The following is a 22,722-nucleotide window of genomic DNA, read 5'->3' on the forward strand; positions in this document are numbered from 1 at the left end:
CCAATGTTTTTCCATCAAAGAATATTCATTTCTACATATATATCGATGCCATGCAAACTTTTTTTTTCTTGAAACTTTTACCAAATGGTTGATGAACATAAGCGAAATTAAATGTACCTCATTCTCCAAGTATTCGTCACAAAAATGATTTACCATGAAAATGAATATGAACAACATACATATTTAATAAAGCTGCATTTAATTGATAAATTTTTATTGTTTTTTTTCCATAATATTTTTTTTATTTGCTTTTGTCTCCGAATATAATTAAATTAGATATTATAAAATATAAATTTGAAAAATCAAAATTAGAGAAATTCCTTTCAAAACTGGATATATTTTTGTTTATCGATTGCGTTTGTCTTGCTAAAAAATGGTATTTTCCCTAAATTGAAATTACTTTTTCATATTTTTCTTCTTTCTCTCTTGTCATTTCACAAATTAAATAAATTTATTTATTTTTTAAATTTTATTTTTGTTAATCTAATTCATTTAAAAGCTAAAACATTCACTCGTTTAAAATTTGGTCAAAAGCATTCAAACATTAAATGTATAAAAAATTTGGACGGACCAAACAACAATTTTTTTTTTTGCTTTGTTAAATAGAAAATAATACCAACAAAATGAAATTTCGTTTCCACAAAAATTTAAACATGAAAATCAATTTTAAAAACTACATTTATTTACACATTTTATTTGCAATTCTAAAAATTGCATGGACGGTAATTGTTTTGCAATTTGGTTTTATTTTGGAATGCATGCACATACACAAAAGAAAAATAAAACAACAGCATACCTACTAAATGTGACGAATCGGATAAAGTATTCCTATTGGCATTAAATGGTAAGCTGAGTGAGATTCAGAAAAGGTAAAAAAGAAATTATGGTGTCAATCGTTGACCATCATCATTACAGGTGCATAATGGCAAACGGCCGATTTGACGGCAGAACTCTTCAATATTTGAAAAATGTCTCGTTTTTTTTCCTTCTATTTCTCCATACTGGTTTCTTTCATTGCATTTTGGTTCTTTGTTATCTTTCGCTTAATTGCACGTTGAAGACTTACACAATTTGAGCGACTCAATTGATTAATTGAGTTAAAAATTCATGGAATGCATCAACATTTGTCAAAACAAACACATTTTTCATTTGTCTCATGTTGATGAGTCTAAACAGCCCTGCACAATATATGTATAGTTGGCTTCCTCTTCAATTTCGGTCGTCTCAACAATACACTATATTATTAAATATTCGCTACAATCTAAATGATTTTACATGGCAAACAAACATTAAATAAACCTAAGTTAATACGTACAACTATAAACAAATATTCATTTAGCACACAATTTTCATATTTAATATTAATTTGGCTTTGAATGGACCATTTTTTTTTTTTAAATAAGCCATACTCTCATCGACATCATCTAAATCTACAGCTAAAAAACGATCACAATTTCAAAAATTTGGATTATTATTTTCCGAAACTTTCTCCAAGTATGTAGTCCAAGCCCAGGAAATAATTCCAACGTCTTTTGTTTTAAACATGGTGCATTTTTAGTGTTTGCTTTCAATGAGAATTGCAACGCAACGATTTTGGCTTTATAATTTTGTGACAAGTGTTAAATTGAGCGGCTGATAGATACAATTCAAATGCTGCGATGTATTATTCCTATTTATAACATAGATAAAATGATCGGAATTTTGTTTTCGATGCGAAATCAATGGCAGTCACTGTCATAATCGAAAGGCAAAACAACAAGTCTTTGTTCGTATTCTATTGATTTGTTTTAAAAGTATTCAAGAACCAATTCAAAGTGAATTTTCTGCTGAAACTTGTGATACAAGTTACAATGCAGTGTGCAGTTCTTTGCATGATTGGCAATGGAACAGGTTTGTTGTCGTTGTATTGGTGTAGGAAATTAAATTAAATGTAGATTCTATGCAGTAAAATTATCAACAGAAATTGTGTATCATTTAAAATAGGAAAGTATTCTCGTGTTTTTTTTTTCGCTTTAAATTTCTCTACACTATGTCAGCAGATCGATGTCATTTGTATTGGTTTTGAGTAACATATAACTGTCACGTTGATGATGGTGCAACATTATTCGGTGTTGATGTTGAACCAAAAAACTGCTACCTCGCCGTAATGATCGTCGGCCCATTTCGAGCAATTCAACGGTTGGATCCGAATGAAAGACAAAATTCTTGTAAGCACGCACAAATATAAACATCAACATAAATGAACCGGCCAATATCATGCTGTATGATAGAATTGGCAATGCGGCCGGACCAAATACGGTTGCCAAGTAGATCCAACGTCGTATTGATGGTGTCAATTCGGCAATACCCTATATTTGAATAAAAATCCACAATTAAGCATCTTATTTCGATATAAAAAAAAAATTGAAAACTCACCTCTTCAACCCAAATGATGGGGAAAATGAAGCTGCGGAAATTCTTCAATGAACTGATGTAAATCGATTGATCAACTTTCAAATTTAATTGAACCCGTACTTTTCCTTCAAGTGGAACGCCCAATTTCTGTTGTGCAAAAAAGTCGAACCAGGATAAGAATATGCTTAAGATTAAGACACTACATCTATGACATTTTCAACTTACCGGTTGAATTTTAAAGTATGTTTCATGAAGGGATTGATTTGGTTCTAAACCATCGACAGCATTCAAAAGTTCTGGATCGGCCAAGTAGAAATGTGGATTCGAAATGTAAACTGGAGCGCCTAAAGGAAACCATGAATAAAAATCCTTTGTCAATACTTATGTATTCCACAGAAATGCAATCAAAACTTACTGTATTGGCAAGGGCTTATGTTCTGAAGACCACTTGGGGCTTTATAATCTTCGGTATCAAAACATGAATTGTTTGAATTTTTCTCAGAATCACCGTAAATGTTGTCCGGTGTACTGTACAAATCAGCCGGTATACCTGTAACAAAATCAATCACATTATTTTTCAATCCGAAACAATTCGGGGTTTGTATTAAGGAAGCTTGCTATCTAAAATGTGTCATACCATCTTTATAGACGGTGTTACGGAATTCAAGCGGCAAAATACGACATAAATCCTTGTCATAAACATATCGCATATCGGTTTTTGTGTATTCTCTGGGTGGAAAAAAGGAGCCTTCGGAGGCGGTAATATTTGTGCACGGTTCACTATCCCAAAACGGTAACGAATCCATTCCATTCAATTGATCGAGATAACCAAATTTATCCATACCATTATGACCAGTGTTTATTGTAGAGACTTCGGTTAAAGTTCCATTGCGCTGTACAGAGAGAAAGATATAAAATAATCCACCCAAAGAAGAGTAAGAAAATTATTGTAGAAGAATTTTAAATATTTGTATGCCTGAATGTAGACAATATGTATCACTACGATTTGAAATTTTTAATAAAATAAAAGTTGATACTTACGCCAAGTAGCAGACCCATTTTCGACATATCTGGTCGTATATTACGCGGATAAAATGTGTGCGCCATATTAACAAGTGTATCCTCATAACCAAATAGTAATTCGTTCACCGTCACCGATATAAACGGCTGAAACTTCGGCCCGTACAGTAGCCTCGTCATTGTGAGCGCAAATGATACGCCCGCCCCAAGTATTGCACCAATTTTATTCGATTGCGAAGATAATGTCTATTTAAATCGAAAATATTAAAAAAAAAGATAGTGACGAAGAATTGGATAAATATGCGAAACGCAAATGCATACCAATAAGGGGATGTTTGGTGTCATAACACGAACATTTCTGTCGATACTTAGTTCAGGCACAAATTGCAAAATTTTCTTATGTTGATAGGTAACCGTATAGTTATCATGAAACTTAATGTTCACCTTTTCCATATCCTCTCTGAAAATAAAGAAGAAAACCGAACCATTACTAAATTGATTCATTCAAGTGATTGCAATTTGATCGGAAGTCTCATAAAAATATATTTTTTTTAAGACCATTCTCCGCCAAGTTCATATTCCAACGCAAATTTTGAATGGTTTGTATGTGATTCGTTGTTTCACTTTTTTTTGTTGTTGTTGTAGTTGCTCAAATATGAGCTGTTGATGCTGTTGCATGGAACCGGTGTCGCAAGGCAAGTGAGTATATCGATTCACCATATATAAAAATGTATACATTTTGTGAGTCAAAAACCTCTATTCCGAACCAGATTTATGTTGCAACACAAAACTTAATTGTCAACAAAGAACTTGAAATTTTCATTTGCAGTCACGCGCATACGTGCATCGAAAAGGAAAAAAACCATTCATGAAATTATTCTATAAATTTCAATGCATGAGAAGCGAGGAAAAAAGAATGGATTCCGAACTAACTAGCAAGTAAATAAGCGCGTCCAATGGCGCAGCAAATACAAGTGCATTCAATGCTCTTTTTTTCTTAATTCCATCTTAATTCGCAACTTTTTTGTTCGATCTTTGTTTCATGGAAATAACTGGATCATAAGTATTGGAATACAGGTAAGACGAGTTTTAAAACCGAAAATATACTTTGGATCTGAAATGGTTTTAACTATTTATCAGCATCCATGCCTCACATGCAATGATTGTCGATAGACAGAGACCGAAAAATCCAGATAGAGACGAAGCGACTATTAGTTGTTTTGACTTTGAGCACTTAAACGAAACAGTTGCTCACTTTCAATCCGGATTCGATTTCACTGTGTGTATGTCTGTGCCGGTTCTCGTGCAAGAAATTTCCGTTTTCCATACGGTAATTGTAGGGTTGAAAAAATGAGCAAATCGAAACATTGCCGGTTAACTGAAGAAGACAAGTTGTACGCAAATCAAGAATTAAATTGATGTTTGTTCTTCAAAGCGGGGACAAAGAGATCCAACACAAGTTTATTCTAATGCTCATCAAGAATTGATTTGAACAGTTCAAAAGATCATCGAATACTTGCGCTATAAATTATTAACTAAATTACAATGAACATGTTTTATTAGAGAGAGAGCAAACGAAAAAGCGAATAAATAATCAATAAATAATTTATCTTAACATCGCGAAAAGAACATCAAACCGACGATTTCTACAACCGCTATAATTATTCATTGGGATACGATCATCGATTAGTTGAAATCAATTTGATTTTTCGCATTTACTCAGTCACCTTTTCAGTATGGTTAATTCGCGGTTTTCTGATTCAATCATAAACGGACCGGTGCCATTGCGATATACGGGTTTTACTTGAACTAATCGTGTAGAGAGAAAAAAAATTATTATTACCAGAACAATTACTACTGGTTAAAACAGCTCAATCAATCGATTAAATCTTTTGATGTTAGAATTCTAACGCACATCTCTATGATCGATGCTAATATGCACCCACAAACGTGATTAGTGAATTGCTGTCTTGGCAAATGCTCGGTTCCATACAACCACATACAAACAGTGTACTAAAAAGCTTTCGTGCATTGGACATTATCATTCCAACGACAAAGGAAATTATTTTCAGAAAACGAAAAAACAAATCATACTAACAAAATGGATGAAATAGAATTAAGGAAGTACTTTTGTGAATGAATTGCGCTTTAACGCGCTTAATGAGTATCCATATTTTTTTTTGTTCCGCAGTACATCTCATCCGCGCTGAATAAATGTTTTCACAAATTGGTATTTTTTTGATTTTTACTGGAACAAAATTTATTCCATTCATTTGATTATTTTAAACGTTTTCTTCTTCCGCCAAACACTTTATCGTAATTTAAACCATTGTCCGTACAATGTATATATTTACAATTGAAAACTTGATATGATCACGCAATATCATGTTTTGTCATAATTTATAAATTTGTGTATTTCAACGAATTCCAATTGAAATTGTCGATTTGACACGTGCCAAAGGCACAATACAACCGCATCAAATGGTCTTCACTGAAAAATGTCGAGAAAAAAATAAATTTACAAACAAACAAAAAGAAAACATACCTGTACACAAATGGTCCAATTTCAACCAATTTTGGCTTTTCACCATTCAAAAATCCATCCGGATTCGTCACATTGAATATATAGACTTTAGTTAAGCGTATTACACCTGGCCGTTGCCAGTAATGAAAACTAAGTGTGTTATTCCAAAGTCTTAAATTCTGTTTATGCACGCGCATTGTTATAAGGCCAATAAAGAAAATTGAAACGAGAAAAAAAAGAAGAAAACAATTATAAAATGAATATAAAACATGCTACAATGCAAGAAAATCTGTATTCAATATTCGTTATCATCGTGTTGTTTATGTCGCACTTTTTTTTGTGGAATTTGAATACACTCATCAAATAACATAATAATCGGTTTCATTTTCACAAATCGTTACGACTTTTGAGAAGCAAAAAAAAAAAATGCCTGAAATGAAGGGCGAACAAAAAAAACACGGCACGGAGTTCAAAAGAATCTCATAAAATAATGTCGAATGTAAAAAAGTGAATTTGCAGCAACGTAAAAATCGAATGAACTTGAATCCATAGACAGTTCAAAAGATTGAATAAAAAAAGCTGAATTCCAAGCCGAAATAAATAGCACCGAAAAGAGAATTGCATAAAATTAAATGAATGTAAACGAATAACAAAAGTGTGCGCAGTATTTGAGCAAGATGAAACGAGAAAATAAATGAAACAGACAATTGTACAAAAGCAACACTTACCTTTAAAATAAAATAATCTATCCATGGAATAGATGATAAAAGTACACCCACGATGAGTGTAATTATTCCTAAAATTATCACAGCAACACTATCTACATGGGCGAAAAAAAATAGAAGGAAAAACATAACAAAATGATTTAATTGAATCAAATTACATTCGAAATACAAATTGAAGAGCAATAAATTATGTGCGAAACGAACAAACGAACGAAACAACAACCAGAGATGAATTTTGTGTTTTGTGGAATTTTAATTCGATCCGCAATGAAAATGCATATTCTCATTACCCTACTTCATACATTCGCATCGAACAGTAGCACAACTATAACGACGGTTGCCCCATCGAATATAACGGCAACACTTGCTTGAGCGCATTTGAACCAACAACAACGACGATGACGACGACGACGACGACGGCGGCGGCAACAGTAAATTTGCAATAAAAAGATTAATTTGTTAATTGAACACCAATGCCAAATTTAAAGTGTAGCCTTTGTTTACATGGAAAATATTATTAACTTTAAGCGACGGCAATGCGTATTTATGCGTGTGATTTCCTTTCTTTATTGCCGCATTTAAAATCAAATCGTTTCGTCTTTTTATTAATAATATTCCATTTGAACCTCATTATCCGATCGAAATACAATCAGTATTTGTGTGTACGCGTGCGTGTGCACACTTAACAAATTATTTTAATCTTTTTTCTTTCATCGATTTTCCATTTAGTTTATTCTTCTTTTGTGTATTAGAGTAAGAGCTTATGTCATTCATATGTTCTCATATTTGAATACTAACCGTCAAAATAGACAAAAAAGACACCAAGTTAACGAGTGCGCACGCGAACAGAATTATAGTTGATAAATAGATTCGAAAATGGCTATATTGTCCGAAAATCTTGTGGATTGTTGGTGCTCGCAAAGCTTTTCAATAAGACACCTATGTTTTAAATATATGTGTGTGGCGTACAAAATAAGTTACGGCCACCAAGTGTGCATAAATACTATAAACGCACATATAACATACACGTAAACGCTGTTCATTGATGCATTTTTTCGATGCTATATTACAAGTCGTCTCTACTGTCATGATGATTACCGTTCTTGGTTCCGTGTGTACGCGATACTGTCTTGTTGCATTCATTTTGATCATTATACAATTTACATGACAAAATCGCTTGTGGATAGAAATGATTCAACGTATAGTCGGGCTATTTTTCTTCTTCTTCTTCTTCTTCTTCTTCTCTTCTGTGTTATTCAAAAGCATTGATTTAATGTAATTATTATGGTCTCCATAAATGTACAATATACACAAGCCCAATAAAATGCTCATTAACCATTTAAACGGAATCTAAGTTCGACCAAAATGCGCACACGCACTTCAACAATTCAAACGAAATATCTAAAATATGAATTACAATAACAACATCAAAAAGAACACACACACACAAATACTTCAACTCGGACGTTCTATAAAATTGTTCGTATTTTGACGATAAATTATTATGACGAAGGAATGCACACAAATCGAAAGATTTGTTGATTGCCGCGCACATATTTCGGACATAAAATATCAATGCAAACAAAAATGTATACAATTTTGTTCATTGAGTGAGGCTAGTGTGTGGAGTGCGTTTTTGCCTTCACTCATCCATTGATCGCGCGCGCGTGTGTGTGAGTGAGCACCGCACAGGCTGAGAGAGTATAAAAATGTATTCGGCCACGCCAAAAACAAGGTCATGTACCTACTAGAATTGCAATTTTATCATATTCTTACGTTTAAATTTGTGAGCTTTTATATGCAATTCACTAGTCTTATTTTTCGTTCTGTGGCTGCAGTCGCTGTTGCTGCTGATGTTGTTGTCTTCTGGTGACACTCGTTTACTTTTGGATGATGGTCATCGAAGTCAATGTGTGTTCCTTTTACTTTCGTCATTCTGTCACTTTCGATGTGTGTAATCTCGTTATTCGAGATTCTATGCGAACGCATTCTTTGTGAACACTTTCACATTACATGCTCACCGTAAAAGAAAAACAGGATTTTTGTCCACATATTTCAACATTTTTTTGGTTTGTGATTTTTGATTGGTGTACATATTGATTCCATCTGTACCGATCGATCTGACACCGATGTTTAATAAGAAAGCAACAAAAATTGGTGCAATCATAATTAAATTGTTTAATGAACATAGTAAGTGATTTAATTGAAGCGAATAATGACACATGATCTGTCAGGCTATGATAATTAATGCTGTAGAGTACATTATTACGCACTGTTCAATCATTCAACGTTACGCACCACACACAATGCCAGAATGGATATCAGCAGGAGAATGGCACTTGTACATTGTTTACATTAGCAACAAATATTTATTTAAATAAAAATCGTCACAGCAACAGTACGCAAATCAAAAAGGACGACTTATGCAAATTCATTTAGTTATAAATATTTTATTTCTAAATTTATCACTACTTTCTATGCTTCCGACACCCGTCGACTAATAATATTATCAATATTACTGACGTACATATTTGTTATACATGTATGCTCCATTGTGCACTAGGCTATTCACACAATTGAATTTATGTACCACAAAATAAAAGAAGAAACCAATTTGATTTGGTTTTAGTTTTGGAGTGATGATGGAATTTCTAGTTTTATTAACGTTTCATTGCAATCGCATTTAAATCAATGCTAATGAAAATGTATAAACTTTAACTAGCGAATATAATGAATTGAATTGAAAAGAAATCAAGTGAAGATTTGATAGTGATTTACTCCTCTGTGAAGCTTGTAAATAGACGTTAACTAATAATCATCAGTTACGCACATTAGAATATTAGATAAAAACAAGATACAATATAATTAACTTGAGGATAGTTTTGATGAATATTATAAGTGTCACACGGTGTATTTTGCGTGCATGTGGGATAGAAAGAGAGAGAGGTAAAAAGTGATTGTTGGAAAGACGATGGAAAAATGTGCCGATATAATGGCCGAAAATCAACAATTCATACATCGATGACGCCAAAATTGACCCACAGTTGTTATCACCCAACAATTTAAAAACTATATATATCTCTAAAAATCGTCACGATCACACCGCCTTAATCCTGTTTTATGACGCATTCATAAAAGCAACAAATATTTGGCAATGCTTTGCATTAAAAAAGACACAAACCAGTTGCAACAGATATGTTACGCAATTGAGAGAAGAAGAGATGAAACAAAAAACGAGTGTAAGCTCAAATGAGAGCGCAATTATTTTAGATGAATTTTCATGCACAAATGTTGATCACTTTGTTTGTTTGTGGGTCAATGTTTCGTTCGCACATATGCTCGACCAATCGCTGATCTTGTAATGATGCGAATGTGCGTACGGACAAAATTGCACGTGCTTCGGCATGATTTTTTTTTTCTTTTGGTTTGGCTTTATTTGAGGTGCGTATCAATTGTTGTTATCGCTACAAATTCTATAATATTGAACAAGTTTGACATGGCAATCGCGCATGACATTGAATTGATGTTTTGGCAGCATGGCAATGTGAGACAAACACGATTCACTTCCAATTTTGAGAGCCTTTCACAAACCGAATCAACGTATGCGCGGGCATGATTTAAAATCCGCATGGCACACACACACACACACATACATAATGTTGCAAATGAACAGGATCCGAAATTCATGTCAAGAACTTGAATATTTCCAAACTTTTCCTGTGCTGAATCGGTTTTTGCTTCAAATGTGCTGATTGACCTTTGGTCACAAACATTGAAGATTGCGCATCACTTTGTTGTGTGTGGCTGTATTCAAACACTGAACGAGTGATGCCAATAGATTTGACGATGAAATTCAAGGTAAAAGAAAATTACACACCAAATTGCCTTCCAAAGTGAAATGCTTGTGAAATTTACCGAGAAATCTTAGTAACAATCGCAAAAAAATGATGTAATTCACCTGTTAAATGCTTTCATCTCTCGAAAACAATATTACAGCTACTAATGTCGCTCAATATCACTTCCATCGCGATTGTTTGTATTCACACAGCAAATGCAATGATTTTCAATGTATCTCCGAAAATGGATAACAAATATTACGTTAAGATAAACATTTTGAACTTACTATCAGACGCATTGTACGCTTCATTCGCCGCTATTATACTATTTACTTTAATAGATTTTTTTCAAGTCTTTTTCTTACTCTTTTGTTGTTCTTCCGTCGTTCGTTGCCAATTGTGTATGTGTGTATGTGTATGTGATTTGTGCTGAATCATTCAATTTAATAATCAGCCATTATTTGATTTAATCATCATAAAATATGAATTATAAATTATAAAGCATGAAGGAGAGAAAGATGTAAACAAAACACATATATAGACATGAAATTAAACAGCTGGTTTATGCATACTACATAGACAATTGTAACGGTAGCCTTTTGCATCGGATCCATTGTCTTCGATGTAATCGACAAGTGTTAAGCCCAATAAATGCTAATCCATTTCTCAAAGAATACGAATTGATGTTGAAAAATATTGCAAATTCAAAAGACCAAATGGAATTGAATGTTGCTTCTCATAACATCTGATCGTAAGGTAAATATCGTCGTCGTCTTTATTATACGGTCGATGTAAGAGACCACGACAAATATTGACCGATGTTAATTTGTTGGATAAATATTTAGAAGTGAAGTAAATTCCGCAAGACGTCCCGCTAAACTAAAATATACATCGTTTTGTTGCGACGAATGATGTGGACTGGCTACGAACAAGAATACATTTTTTTTTTATTTCTTATGAAATTCAATTCACTTTTCATTGAATGTTTACAGAATGAAAATTGTCTGATATTCTTGTGCAATACGCTTTGTGCAATTGGCTTGTTATCAGAATGCACTTTCACTCAGTTGCAAATGTTCCAGATTTAAGTGGTCAACATATGTATGTGATGTGTCGCAAGGTAAATTGTTCTGTGCGCTTTGGTGAATTAAAGACAGCTTTTTGTACACCGGTGCAACTCTTTATGCGTTTCGCATGTAATTCGGGATGTAAAAAATAAATAATTTCACAATTGATATGACAATTCGATCGACTAGTATTAGTCGCTCTATATAGTTGGTAATGCTATGTACCGCTTGCAATCGCATTTTTATGATTTGTAATTATAATCTCACGATAAATTCCATATTTGATTTAACTTATCTAAACGTGTGAATATGGTTTTCTTTTCTCTTCGCAATTCTACCGCACATTTGTAATGTGATCACAGGGTTTAAGTTCTGTTACACAAATGCGATCAATTATGATTGGTCAATACAATTTTTTTTTACATTGGGCATTAATTTATCTTATCTAGTGCGATTTCAATGATTTTGAATTCGTATGAATATATTCATCGTGTGTAATGGAATTGCAAAAAGAAATCTGTACAGTCATCGCATAACAGTGATTTCTACATACAGCATTTATGTTAATAGAACGCCTTTGGTCTAAAATTTTAAATATGTGTGTTATCTAATATATTGATCGCTTGCGTGAAAATGACGCGATATAAATATTTCATCATCAAATAAACGCATTTTTTTTGTGTTGAATTGTCGCAGCTTTTCTTGCATTTTAATTGAAAAAATTGATTTTTTTCTTTCTTTTAATTTTTTTTTTAAACCTTTTTAGATTTTAGCCTTTTTTGCAGCGAAATTATTCACTCGAATTATTATTAATCGTATTGCATTTGTCAACCAACAAGTGTTTTTTTTTCAACAACGATTCTCACGAAAATAGCAATTTTCCCGATATTTGGAAAACATAAAACCTTTAGTCGACCAATACCGGTTCGTCATTGTTTCAAATCGACAGATGATTTTTCCCAACAACATCAATTGTAAACAATATCATCAGAGTAACCGCTTCACAACTACTTCGAATCTCATGGATTCAAACAAAAACGAATCTAATTTTGAAAATTAAACGCTTTAATCGTACAATACAATACTGTTCTGCTTTCATTGTGAATAAGAATGGAATTAATACGTATGCGTCGATTGTAAAACGGTTTCGATCTAAAATGAAGCCGAACGAATCAAGTGAAGATATTCTGATCAAATATAAAAAAAAAAACAACAAAAAGTGCATATCGAAATGAAAAACCAAAAATCATTGATACTCACAATTGAAACGAAAGAGAGAGACAGGGAGAGAAATATCGCAGCAAAAGTCAAATTGATGGTAATGTAATTGAGTAATTGAAAACCATATCAAAGAGCAATTCATGTACACATTCACTGGCATTTTTGTAGAATCATTAAAAATCGAAATGAACAAAGAACCGAACATGAATACGCGAATAAACGTTTAAAAAAAAAAGAGTATATTATATGTGAGTTGGTTATTTCTGTGTTGTTTTGTGTTCTGTTCGGATTAAGTTTTTCGTTTCGTGTGCAGCATAGAATTGTGTGTTGCGTTTTATATTTTTATTTTTCGTCTTCTTTATTTGCTATTTGATTGAGTGAATACACACAATTTTTCACAGTGTGTTCATGAAAAACTTAACATGAAATGAAACATACTAATCGAACGAAACACACCACGAAAAATGTAAGGCGTCCAATGCAACCATGCTAATATATATTTACAACAACAATAACAACATCAAATTAAATCTAAATAAATACCGAAGTTTTAAAAACTATTAACTAGGTCATCATTTGCCACTGTCGATGCACACACAAATGCATTACGTTGAATCGTCTCTCTCTCACTCTCCATCTCTGTATTGGTGTCTGTGTATGAGTGTCGGTGTGTGAAAACTACCAGTAGCTCAATTCAATGTGCTCACGTGTGAGTGTTTTATTCGTTCTTTTGTATTACATATTTTTATATAGCACTATCTAAGACATATTATTCTCGTTTGAAACGTAAAAAAAAGCATTATTAAACGGCCATTTCAAGGATTTCCACGGCCATAATGAATAAAATGAAGAAGCAATATACAACCTCACAACGGCATCGTGGTGAATCGCGGGAATATTTGTTTTTTTAGCAAAACTGAGCTTTTCAAAACAAATTTAAAATATTAAATTGTTCCGAGGATTGATTATATTGTTTTAATGAGAGTACAATCAAGTTCAATCGCTTTGAAGTTTCAAATTTTTCTACATTGATAATACACGTCTTAAATTAGATTTATTGCCGAGTTTGAAATCATATCAATCTTCCTTGATGAATCATGCCAACCTGTGAGCAAAATTTTCGAATCATCATTTGAACAGTACAAATGCATTCTGGCATTGTGTGTTGAACTCATTCATGCTCGATGTACTTGAAACAAGTTTTAATGAGCAGCCAGTTTATCAGCGCAATATTTAAGCATTTAACGCGTCTCATTATGGGAGCACATAATAATAAATGTAATGATCTTTTTTTTTAGACCAAACACACATCACCAGAAAAGTGGTAATTTCATTTTAAAATAGCACACAACTTAATTTTCATTACGTCGATACAGAAAAAAACAACGGATAAAAAAAAATTTAAACGGTCAAAATGCCATGTAAACACTGGTGATTAATTTGGCTGTATATGCGATTCCATTCCGCACCTCAACGGTGAAAAAAATGAGTGTGTGTTGTTCTTTTTTTTTTTTGCTATGCCAGCAGATGAGGTAAAAAATGTGTATATTTTCGTTTTGATTTTTTTTTTTTTTGAATTTATTTTGAACTAAAGCCATTAAATATGATGTGATAGTGGCAAGATACTAAAAAATGGAAAGTTTCATGCATAAGTTTTTAATTAATATTTTTTTTTGGTTGTTGTTGTTTTGAAAATGTCGAGATTGTATTTCATTCTTGATTGTGTGATGAACTGATGATGCGATCACAACTTATATATTCTTGTCACGTTTGCATTTGGACGCAACTTTGATAGATCTCTTGAAAAGATTATAGATTGTTAGATTTCACTTTCATGTTTGTACATAAATTGTATGAAACCGCAAATAGTCCGCCACATCGTAAACAATGATGGTGTGTATGTGAATTGAAAATTTGTATGCCTATTCACCCAGACGATGTGCTGCTATCGCGTAATCCTTTTCGAAAAATGATGTCAAACTGAATGCGATTTTGCGGTAAAATTTGTTTGACAAGGAGAAATGAATGCAACAACAGCAGCGAACAACAATAACAAACCGAAAAAAAAGCGAACAACTTGAATAGAACTGGGTCAAAACACGATAAACTGATTCCAAAGTACAAAACTAAAAATTTCCGAGTAGGCAACAGAGGCCACAAGAGCGTGAAAAAGTGAGACGGAGCGAAAGAGAGCCAGAATAGCGAAAAACAAGAAAACGTCAACTGCTGCAAACACATCATGAAACAAACAAATGGATTACAATTCCGAAAGAGAATTACATTTGTTTAAATGCTTTTATTACTCAACTAAAATGAGTCTGTTAACAATTAAAGTTTTTTTTTTTTAATAATATTTTTTATGTGTTCGTTATATTTTTTGTATCTTTTGTTGTTTCTACGTAAGCGTTATGGTTGTTATGTTATGTTTTCGTAGAATGTTGAAATCGAAAGTGCTCTTGGATCAATTGAACTTGATTCGTATGAGGTTATTTCGTTTGCTCTTCGACGCTAATCTATTTGGTTGTTGTTTGCTGCTCGCTGCAACTGTTGTGTGGCTGTTTGTTGTCACACATTGTTTTTATTTTTCATTATTCTACGTAGTATCGGGCTGTTTTGGTTGCGCGTAAGCAATACGCAATTCTTAATTGCTTGCTTTTCCGACTGAGAAAATGACAGATTTTTTTTTTTTTTACTTCTAATGAGGCAAATTATGTTTTCAAATATATCACATAATTATACTGACAATACGCATCTTGTGTGGAAATGTGTAAGCATTTTTCATATAATTGGTGCGCTGTTTTCGGTTCATTTTCCGTATTCACATCCGTATTAATGCATACATTTGATTGTTTTGATTTTGAATTTTCGGTTAACTTGATTTGAAATGTATGTGTACGGAAATTTTTGTGATTGTAAACTAAATTTTCATGCCAAGCGATTTTTCTTCGAATTTGATTTTTGCATAGAAACGCACATTTTGCTTGCGAACTTGATGCATTCGCCAAATGAAATTGAAACTATAAAAAAAATAATGTCAGTCCATGAATTAGACGGATTAGCGGCAATGGCAAATCGTATTTAGCAGAGGTTAAGGTAGACGACATAGACGTGTGCGCGTCTGTATATCACACCATCGTCGGATTCGCTTAAGCTCAAGACAAACTTTATAATAATCATTCATACACACAGCATGTTAAAAACCAACATTCTACGGATATTTGACTTCTTGGTTGTCGAATAAGTTTCATGCTGTTTATTTACTTAAAGCATTAAACATTTGATTCTATTAAAACTATGATTGGAATGAGACGAAAGAGATGTCACACAAACACACACACACACACACACACACACATGTGCATAAATCGTGTCGCATGAATGTACGCGTTCAAATGTTGGTCTCTCTTTATCTCACCTTAATGTTCATGTATGAATGTGTGGTGGAATGATTGACCTACTAGAGCTTTATGTGCAACATACGTGCTTTGGATGCACTTTACAATCCAAAATGAAAAGAGAATGCTAAGAAAGATATGTTGCATGAAAATCACCAAAAAAAAACAAGTTTCAAATTGATTTTTATTATTAATTAATTCAAATCGTGACATTTATAAGAACTTGCATATGATAGAATGTTTGTTTTTCGGATTAAGAAAATGATTACTTTGAATTTTGGTACTTGTGAGCACTTGAAGTGGCGACTTATCGACTAAAGTGATTGGCAAAACCATTAATGCCAAAACAATATCCAAATCATCGTCTTCGACGACAACACCGTTGCGAACGTTATATGAACGAAATGTCTGTTGTGTGCTTGCAAATAAATTCGAATTTACAGACGAAGCGAACGAACGAAGGTGAACGATTTATGCAAATAATAATCGAAATAACACTTGATGTCTCCACACACTCGTTAAGCATCGCTCGTTAAACATTTCGATTTGTGTGTTTGAAATGTGATCAAGATTTTCATCGAGAATTTGTGCAATTGGACAATAAAAAAAAGTGAATGAATTTTTCAAAATAAGCCAAATATGTAGATACTGAAGCGAATACATAATTACGACATGGCTGCAACGTGAAAATGAAACACAATAACAATGATTTGGATGCATTAATTGCAGCAAGTGACATGTTTGCATCCACTTGGATTGGGTTCATTCGATTTGTTACATTTGAGAATATAGAAATGTTTTGTAGTGTGGCATCAACCGTATTCAGTGATTTTGTGATCAAAATTGTTTGTTATGCATTCGGCAAGCTTTGATATGAGGATAAATGTGTGTTCAACGTTTTTCCATTATATCGAAGCATGTACGCGCACGCTTTTCAAGGAATGAAGCAATATCACGAGCGCGTTATTGTAAGCGATGCATTCAATGAAAATGAGATGATTATGAATGGCAAAGACAACCACAGCGGCTAAAGATGCGGTACAATGGCTTCTTCTTTGCTTCGTCATTGCTGGTGAATTCGTGGTTGTTGCTGTTGTTGCTTTCGGCGTAAGTGAATACATAAGAGATTCATTGGTCTCAATGTCGGCCTTTGCTACACAACTATTGCGCTCTATGCCTGTTTTTGGGCAAAATAACGTGCCATAAACATTGCACAATATAAGAGAACCATAGCGTTATGCGCACATAACACACACACACATATACTGAGTTCGATACACAACACACAAAAAAATGTATTTTTATCTTCGCGCATAGACACATTCACAGCTCTATTCTTTTTTTGCGTAGTTTTGCTAAATAAGTAAACTTTGATTCTCATTGACCTAGTGGGAAAATTTCTATGTATATCTCTATGTGTACCGATTAAGCACACATAAAATCACATGTGCAATGGCACACAACTACATCGGACGGATAAAAAGAGCCTTTATTTAAATAAATATTGCGTGAATGCAAACATACGAATCGAAATACAGATGGATGCTTTGGATCATGCGAATTGAACGATCGATGATGTATCATGTTGCATATTGTATGTCCAATGCACACTCATGCTAGCACATCATCGATTTTATTTATGTCACAAAACGATATTTCATCGCATTTAATGAAAGTGATAGTCAACGATAGGGAAAAAAACGACGATCATTTTACGTTTCCATCACATTTTAAGAGTTATTATTGTGGCGAAGATGTTCGGTATTCATGTTTGTTTATAGAAAAAAATACAAACGGTCATTTATTACATGATTTAGTATCTTTATTGTCACGATGATTCTGGTTTACTTTTCGGTTATTATTCTGTTTTGTTGATAAGGTGTGAAATCGTCCACTCATTGCAATGAGGTTTTTTTTTGTTTTTTTCGGTGTTTTTTTTGTTTCATGGTAAAAATGTTGCCAGATAACCATTTTAACTTGAAAACAAATCTGAAATAACATGAAATTTGTGTTCCCGTATAATAAAAACAATATATTTGTTATTGTTTCTTTTCCGTATCATCAAATTCTTGTGTTTTGGAACAATTTTCGTAGACAAATAGATAACACATGAAACGCGCGTGTCAAAACAGAATTTGTGTTTTTTTTTGTATGTTTGTAAGTAATTTGGAGTAAATTTTGCTCATTTTAAAAAACTATGTTTTTCAAACTCAATTATTTATCTTTAATAAAAAAAAAACACCGAATTCATTTTATTTGAGACTGCAAATGCTGCACAACAAACCGTTTGCATTTTTTTGAAACCGGTTTAAATATATTTGTCTAAGAGCATTCAGTATCTATTGACTGCAATATCGTCGATTTATTGCAAATATGTATTTGTAAATCCACTAGACGGTTGTTGTTTCAACTGTCGCTATTCTGTTTATTCGATATGTGTTTTTCTTTCTTCGGCAATCGAATTGTATAATATTATCTAATCCACATCTCAGTTTGATTTACATATGTTTTGCCTGCAAATGCACTTTTGATTGAAGACACACACACATATGCCGTACACAAGGCACTTAACGAATCAAATGTAATTAGTGTGTGAATGTGGAATTTAAAAACGTGTGCACCGAACGAATATTTGGAGCGTTACAAAATGCTCGGTGTTGTTGTGCACACGACACACGTTTTTCATCTTTTAAAATGTATGCACAGGCCACAATTTTATCTACTTACTATTATTAAATTTAGCTCCATGTGATATCAGCATCGATAGTGGTGTCGGTCCATTTCGTCGTGTATCTGGCGGTAATCCAAATATCTTGTCTCTTGCAGTTTGTCCATATTTCAAATATTGTTTTTGTAATCCCATAATTAAAATAGCAAATGTGAGCTAATTTTTTGTTGTAGGTTGAATTGGAGGAGTTGGTGTTTGGTTGTGTTGGCTTCGTTTGATGCCAATTAAAATCTGTTGTTGGGCGAACGAATTGAATTTGGTGTTGATGTTGCGCCCGTTCCTTGATTTGGAAAGAATCTAAAATGAAAAAAGAAAAAAAAAACGCCGTCAAATTAAGCATTTTCAGGAATGTTTGCAAGTATTTTTTTTAATGGGTTCAATTTAGCATTGATTCATATTGATTGATTAAACAATTAGGATAAATAGTTTTCATTCAATGCAACAAATCAAACTAATTGCGATTGTGATATTGTTGAAAAATTGAGAATTTCCACCGATTCATCGCATGATTTCACATATCGATTTTACTACTTTGTTATCGCACGCACACACACAAGCGTGCAAAAAAAAAGGTTTAAATAAAATTAAAACGAAAATCATTGACCCAGTTATCAATCGCTTATCCATTGCCTTCCGCTGTATCTTCAATTTATTGCATTGAAGTCGAACGGGCAAATACACACACGTTCACACATATCAGACACTAACATACATTCGAATGCCATTTACATGGGTATTTTATGTGCATTAGCGGTAATTGAGACTACAAAATTTACTTTGTACTACATTCAATTGGCAAAAAGGTATTTATTTGTAATAAATGACTTAATCACCATCATCCACTTTTTGCTTCACTTCGTGATATTATTCAATAAAGTGAAAAACATGCCAACAATTGGGTAAGACGAAATGAAATGGATAAACAAGAATATGCTGCCTCCGCAATACAGTGAACATCATTCAGTGTTTGGGGGGCTTTTTTATTTCTCTGCTTCACACTTTGCACGCCGCTCATCTGTTCGTTTTGTTGTAATAGATCAGTCGCTTATACCAAAATAAAGTCATCACCACAAATTGTCTGTTTGTTTATACGCTTTTCTCTCTTTAGATAGATGCTGCTTGTGTTCGTATTCAACGTTTCATTTCGATGCGTCTCTGTGTACCGTACTATGTAATTACAAGAGGAAAAAAGTGTGCGCTTCATTCATTCGTGCGCATTTGTACACCAATGATTCACACGTTTCTTACCAGCTATGCTTAAATTGCCATTTTTCAAAGTGATCACTTTCGTCTATACTTTACCACATGAACATCAAATAAACGATGAATAGAGGAAACATCACATCACGTATCACATGAAATCGATTCCAAAACCGCGTGAAATTATTCGGATGGTTTTTGTTTTGATTTTTTTCTTCGTTTTATCGTCATTTGTTTGTTTTTCCATTAATTATCCGAAAATTAAACGATCAATGATATGAAATTATGCGATAATTATGACTCGCCTCGACTATCAACCGGGTTCGAGTTGCAGAGGTTTATATTCCGGATTTCAATTTCAGTGTCATTCAATAATTTGTACTCATGAAGGGTAAAAACAATCTGACACTCTTTTTTTTTCTTCAGTTAAATATCAATTTTAATTTGTGGTTCGAAGTATCGATCAGTGAAGAAAAAAGAGTGGCGTTTCTTCGGAAAAACACTTAAAAATGCTATTTATCTCAATTATTTTGCGTTAAAAGCTTACCAATCACACACTCATTTGTCAAGAATTTGCAATTATTCAGCTGGAATTATATACGTTAATCAGTTACGAATGTGTCTGCAGGCATGTAATTTTAATTTAAAATTCTGCTGAATTTTTTTCTTTCATTCAATTTCATCTTTTCTGAAAATGACTTCATTTTGATGTGGTTACGTTTTGAATCTTGTTTGTTTTCAAGTGATAATCATGTGGATTTGGCACCACCGATATGACGTCGTTGGCACCACCGATCGAAATGCATCACGCATACCATTTTGTGTTATAAATAAAGATACTGGAAGCGGTCATAATCATTTCCATTATTGAGATCCCACGCCAAAAAAGGTACCCATTTATATCACAGTGTTCGTCTTCGTGGTGGAGAAAAGATGAATAAAAAAGTGCAAAAAAGAAGAAACACGCAATCAATCATTGTCAACAGCCACATTCATCTGCCAGTTATCATGAATGGTCAGTCTGATTTATTCATGTGGAGCTGCAGTTTACAATGACAGCTGCAAGCGACTCTATTTTAACAACAATTTCATAAATAATTCAAACAAAATATTGCTCTTTTGTCTTCTTTGTGATCAAATGAAGTTTGAAAGCATCGAAATGCTGTATTACGTTGTCTCACCAATGTAAAATGTGACTTCCGTAAAGATAGAAAAAGAGTGTTACTTTTTTTTGTCCATTTTGGGGGTTGAGCTAACAGGATGAATTTGCATGTTACTTTTCTATATTTTGAAATAAGTTCAATCGGATATGTAGTTCCGTATTCTCTCACTTCATTCAAACTGTCGGATTTGCATGCACGTTGTGAATTACCGAAATGGACTTGAGAAGGAAAACACACCGCAAATGATTTACAATCGATTATTGTACAAAATATTCACATTTATTGGAATGGAGCTAATCTAGGCGCAACCCATAAAAACACGTTAAATTGAGTTGACATTGCACATTTGGATTTAACTCTTTATTAAAAGCTGTGAGTTTGCTTCAGAATATTATCGTTTATTGAAATAAAAATATTTATATATTTCTTTTTCTTTTTGTTTTATCTTGTTTATTTCGACGTTGATCCGTTCGTTATCTAGCTGCAAGCAATTATAAAATTGGCAGTATTGTCGAGCGCATACATAATTCAATGACTTTCAATGCCACAACGATAATTTAAGATAATGATTAGTTACAGTAATATATTCGGACTATCACTATTATTACACACAATTGCACCATATGAGACGTTCCCGTTCAGTGTTTCACGTCTGAATTCGAATTATAGAAACGAAGAAATTGGATTGCGCCAATAAAAGTATTGTGTTCGTTTTTCGGTTTTTTTTTCTCTCATTATTGATAAGCTCTATATTTAGCTTTGTGAATTGAGAGGAATTCAATCAGAAGTATAATAACAAAAGTTATTTTTCACTCTACATAAAATAAATCAAACATGACCAAAACATGATTTGATACCAATCCGTCCATTACACATGGTAAGTTAGGTCGAAAAATCTCTTGATTTATAATATTTATAATATTTATAAACGCTGCTCTTCTCACGCAATGGTTTCGAATCTTTTCAATTAAGGACCCAATAAGAGCAAATACGCTTGCAAATGAAATGCATTCAAATATAAACAAAGAACCCAACTTAAATATGAAATCACCTAATTTATCTATGTATCTCAATTAAATATTTAACTTGACAATTCATTTGCTTGCAAGTATGTTATAACCATAGATCATGCCCTTTGAACAAAGTGCAAAAAAAAAAATTACGAGCTATTTGCTTTCAGAGGAAAAAAAATCCCATAAATTCATGTATTTAGCGACTTTGTATTAAATGTTCACCGGATGGCAAAATAAAAAAAACTCACTGTGTGCAGAACCCAAATCATGTTGATTTATTGAGAATTACCGTTCAATCGAATCGATATTGACGTAATTATACATGGCAAAAAATAACATCTAATTCACACAATCAACACGATTGAATAACGTTTTTTTTCGACGTTGTCGTGGTCGTTATTATTGTTCTAGTTGTTGTTGTTTGTGGTACAGCGTA

At 33.0% G+C, this 22,722-nt stretch overlaps 1 protein-coding gene across 1 annotated transcript; it reads right to left on the bottom strand.

Annotated features, from left to right (window-relative positions):
• Positions 1–361: 361 nt before the first annotated feature.
• Positions 362–19,212, bottom strand: LOC116337724 (scavenger receptor class B member 1). Its single transcript, XM_031762532.1, has 10 exons — positions 18,910–19,212; positions 6,667–6,758; positions 5,960–6,117; positions 3,736–3,874; positions 3,436–3,660; positions 3,032–3,287; positions 2,810–2,944; positions 2,620–2,738; positions 2,416–2,541; positions 362–2,348 (listed from the first exon to the last, which is right to left on the bottom strand). The coding sequence occupies exons 1-10, from the start codon at positions 19,043–19,045 to the stop codon at positions 2,028–2,030; spliced, it is 1,707 nt and encodes a 568-aa protein (XP_031618392.1). The 5' UTR covers positions 19,046–19,212; the 3' UTR covers positions 362–2,027.
• Positions 19,213–22,722: the final 3,510 nt, after the last annotated feature.

The sequence above is a fragment of the Contarinia nasturtii genome, unplaced genomic scaffold, assembly GCF_009176525.2.
Source record: "Contarinia nasturtii isolate CC-2019 unplaced genomic scaffold, AAFC_CNas_1.1 Cnas_scaffold_285, whole genome shotgun sequence".
In the NCBI taxonomy this organism is placed as follows: domain Eukaryota; kingdom Metazoa; phylum Arthropoda; class Insecta; order Diptera; family Cecidomyiidae; genus Contarinia; species Contarinia nasturtii.

Excerpts from the sequence above, each read along its gene's own strand:
- LOC116337724 (XM_031762532.1), bottom strand. The coding sequence starts at position 19,045 with ATGGGATTACAAAAACAATATTTGAAATATGGACAAACTGCAAGAGAC. Across the intron at positions 3,875-5,959 it reads ATTGGACCATTTGTGTACAG|AGAGGATATGGAAAAGGTGA; the intron begins GTATGTTTTCTT and ends CTTTATTTTCAG. Across the intron at positions 2,349-2,415 it reads CCATCATTTGGGTTGAAGAG|GGTATTGCCGAATTGACACC; the intron begins GTGAGTTTTCAA and ends ATTCAAATATAG.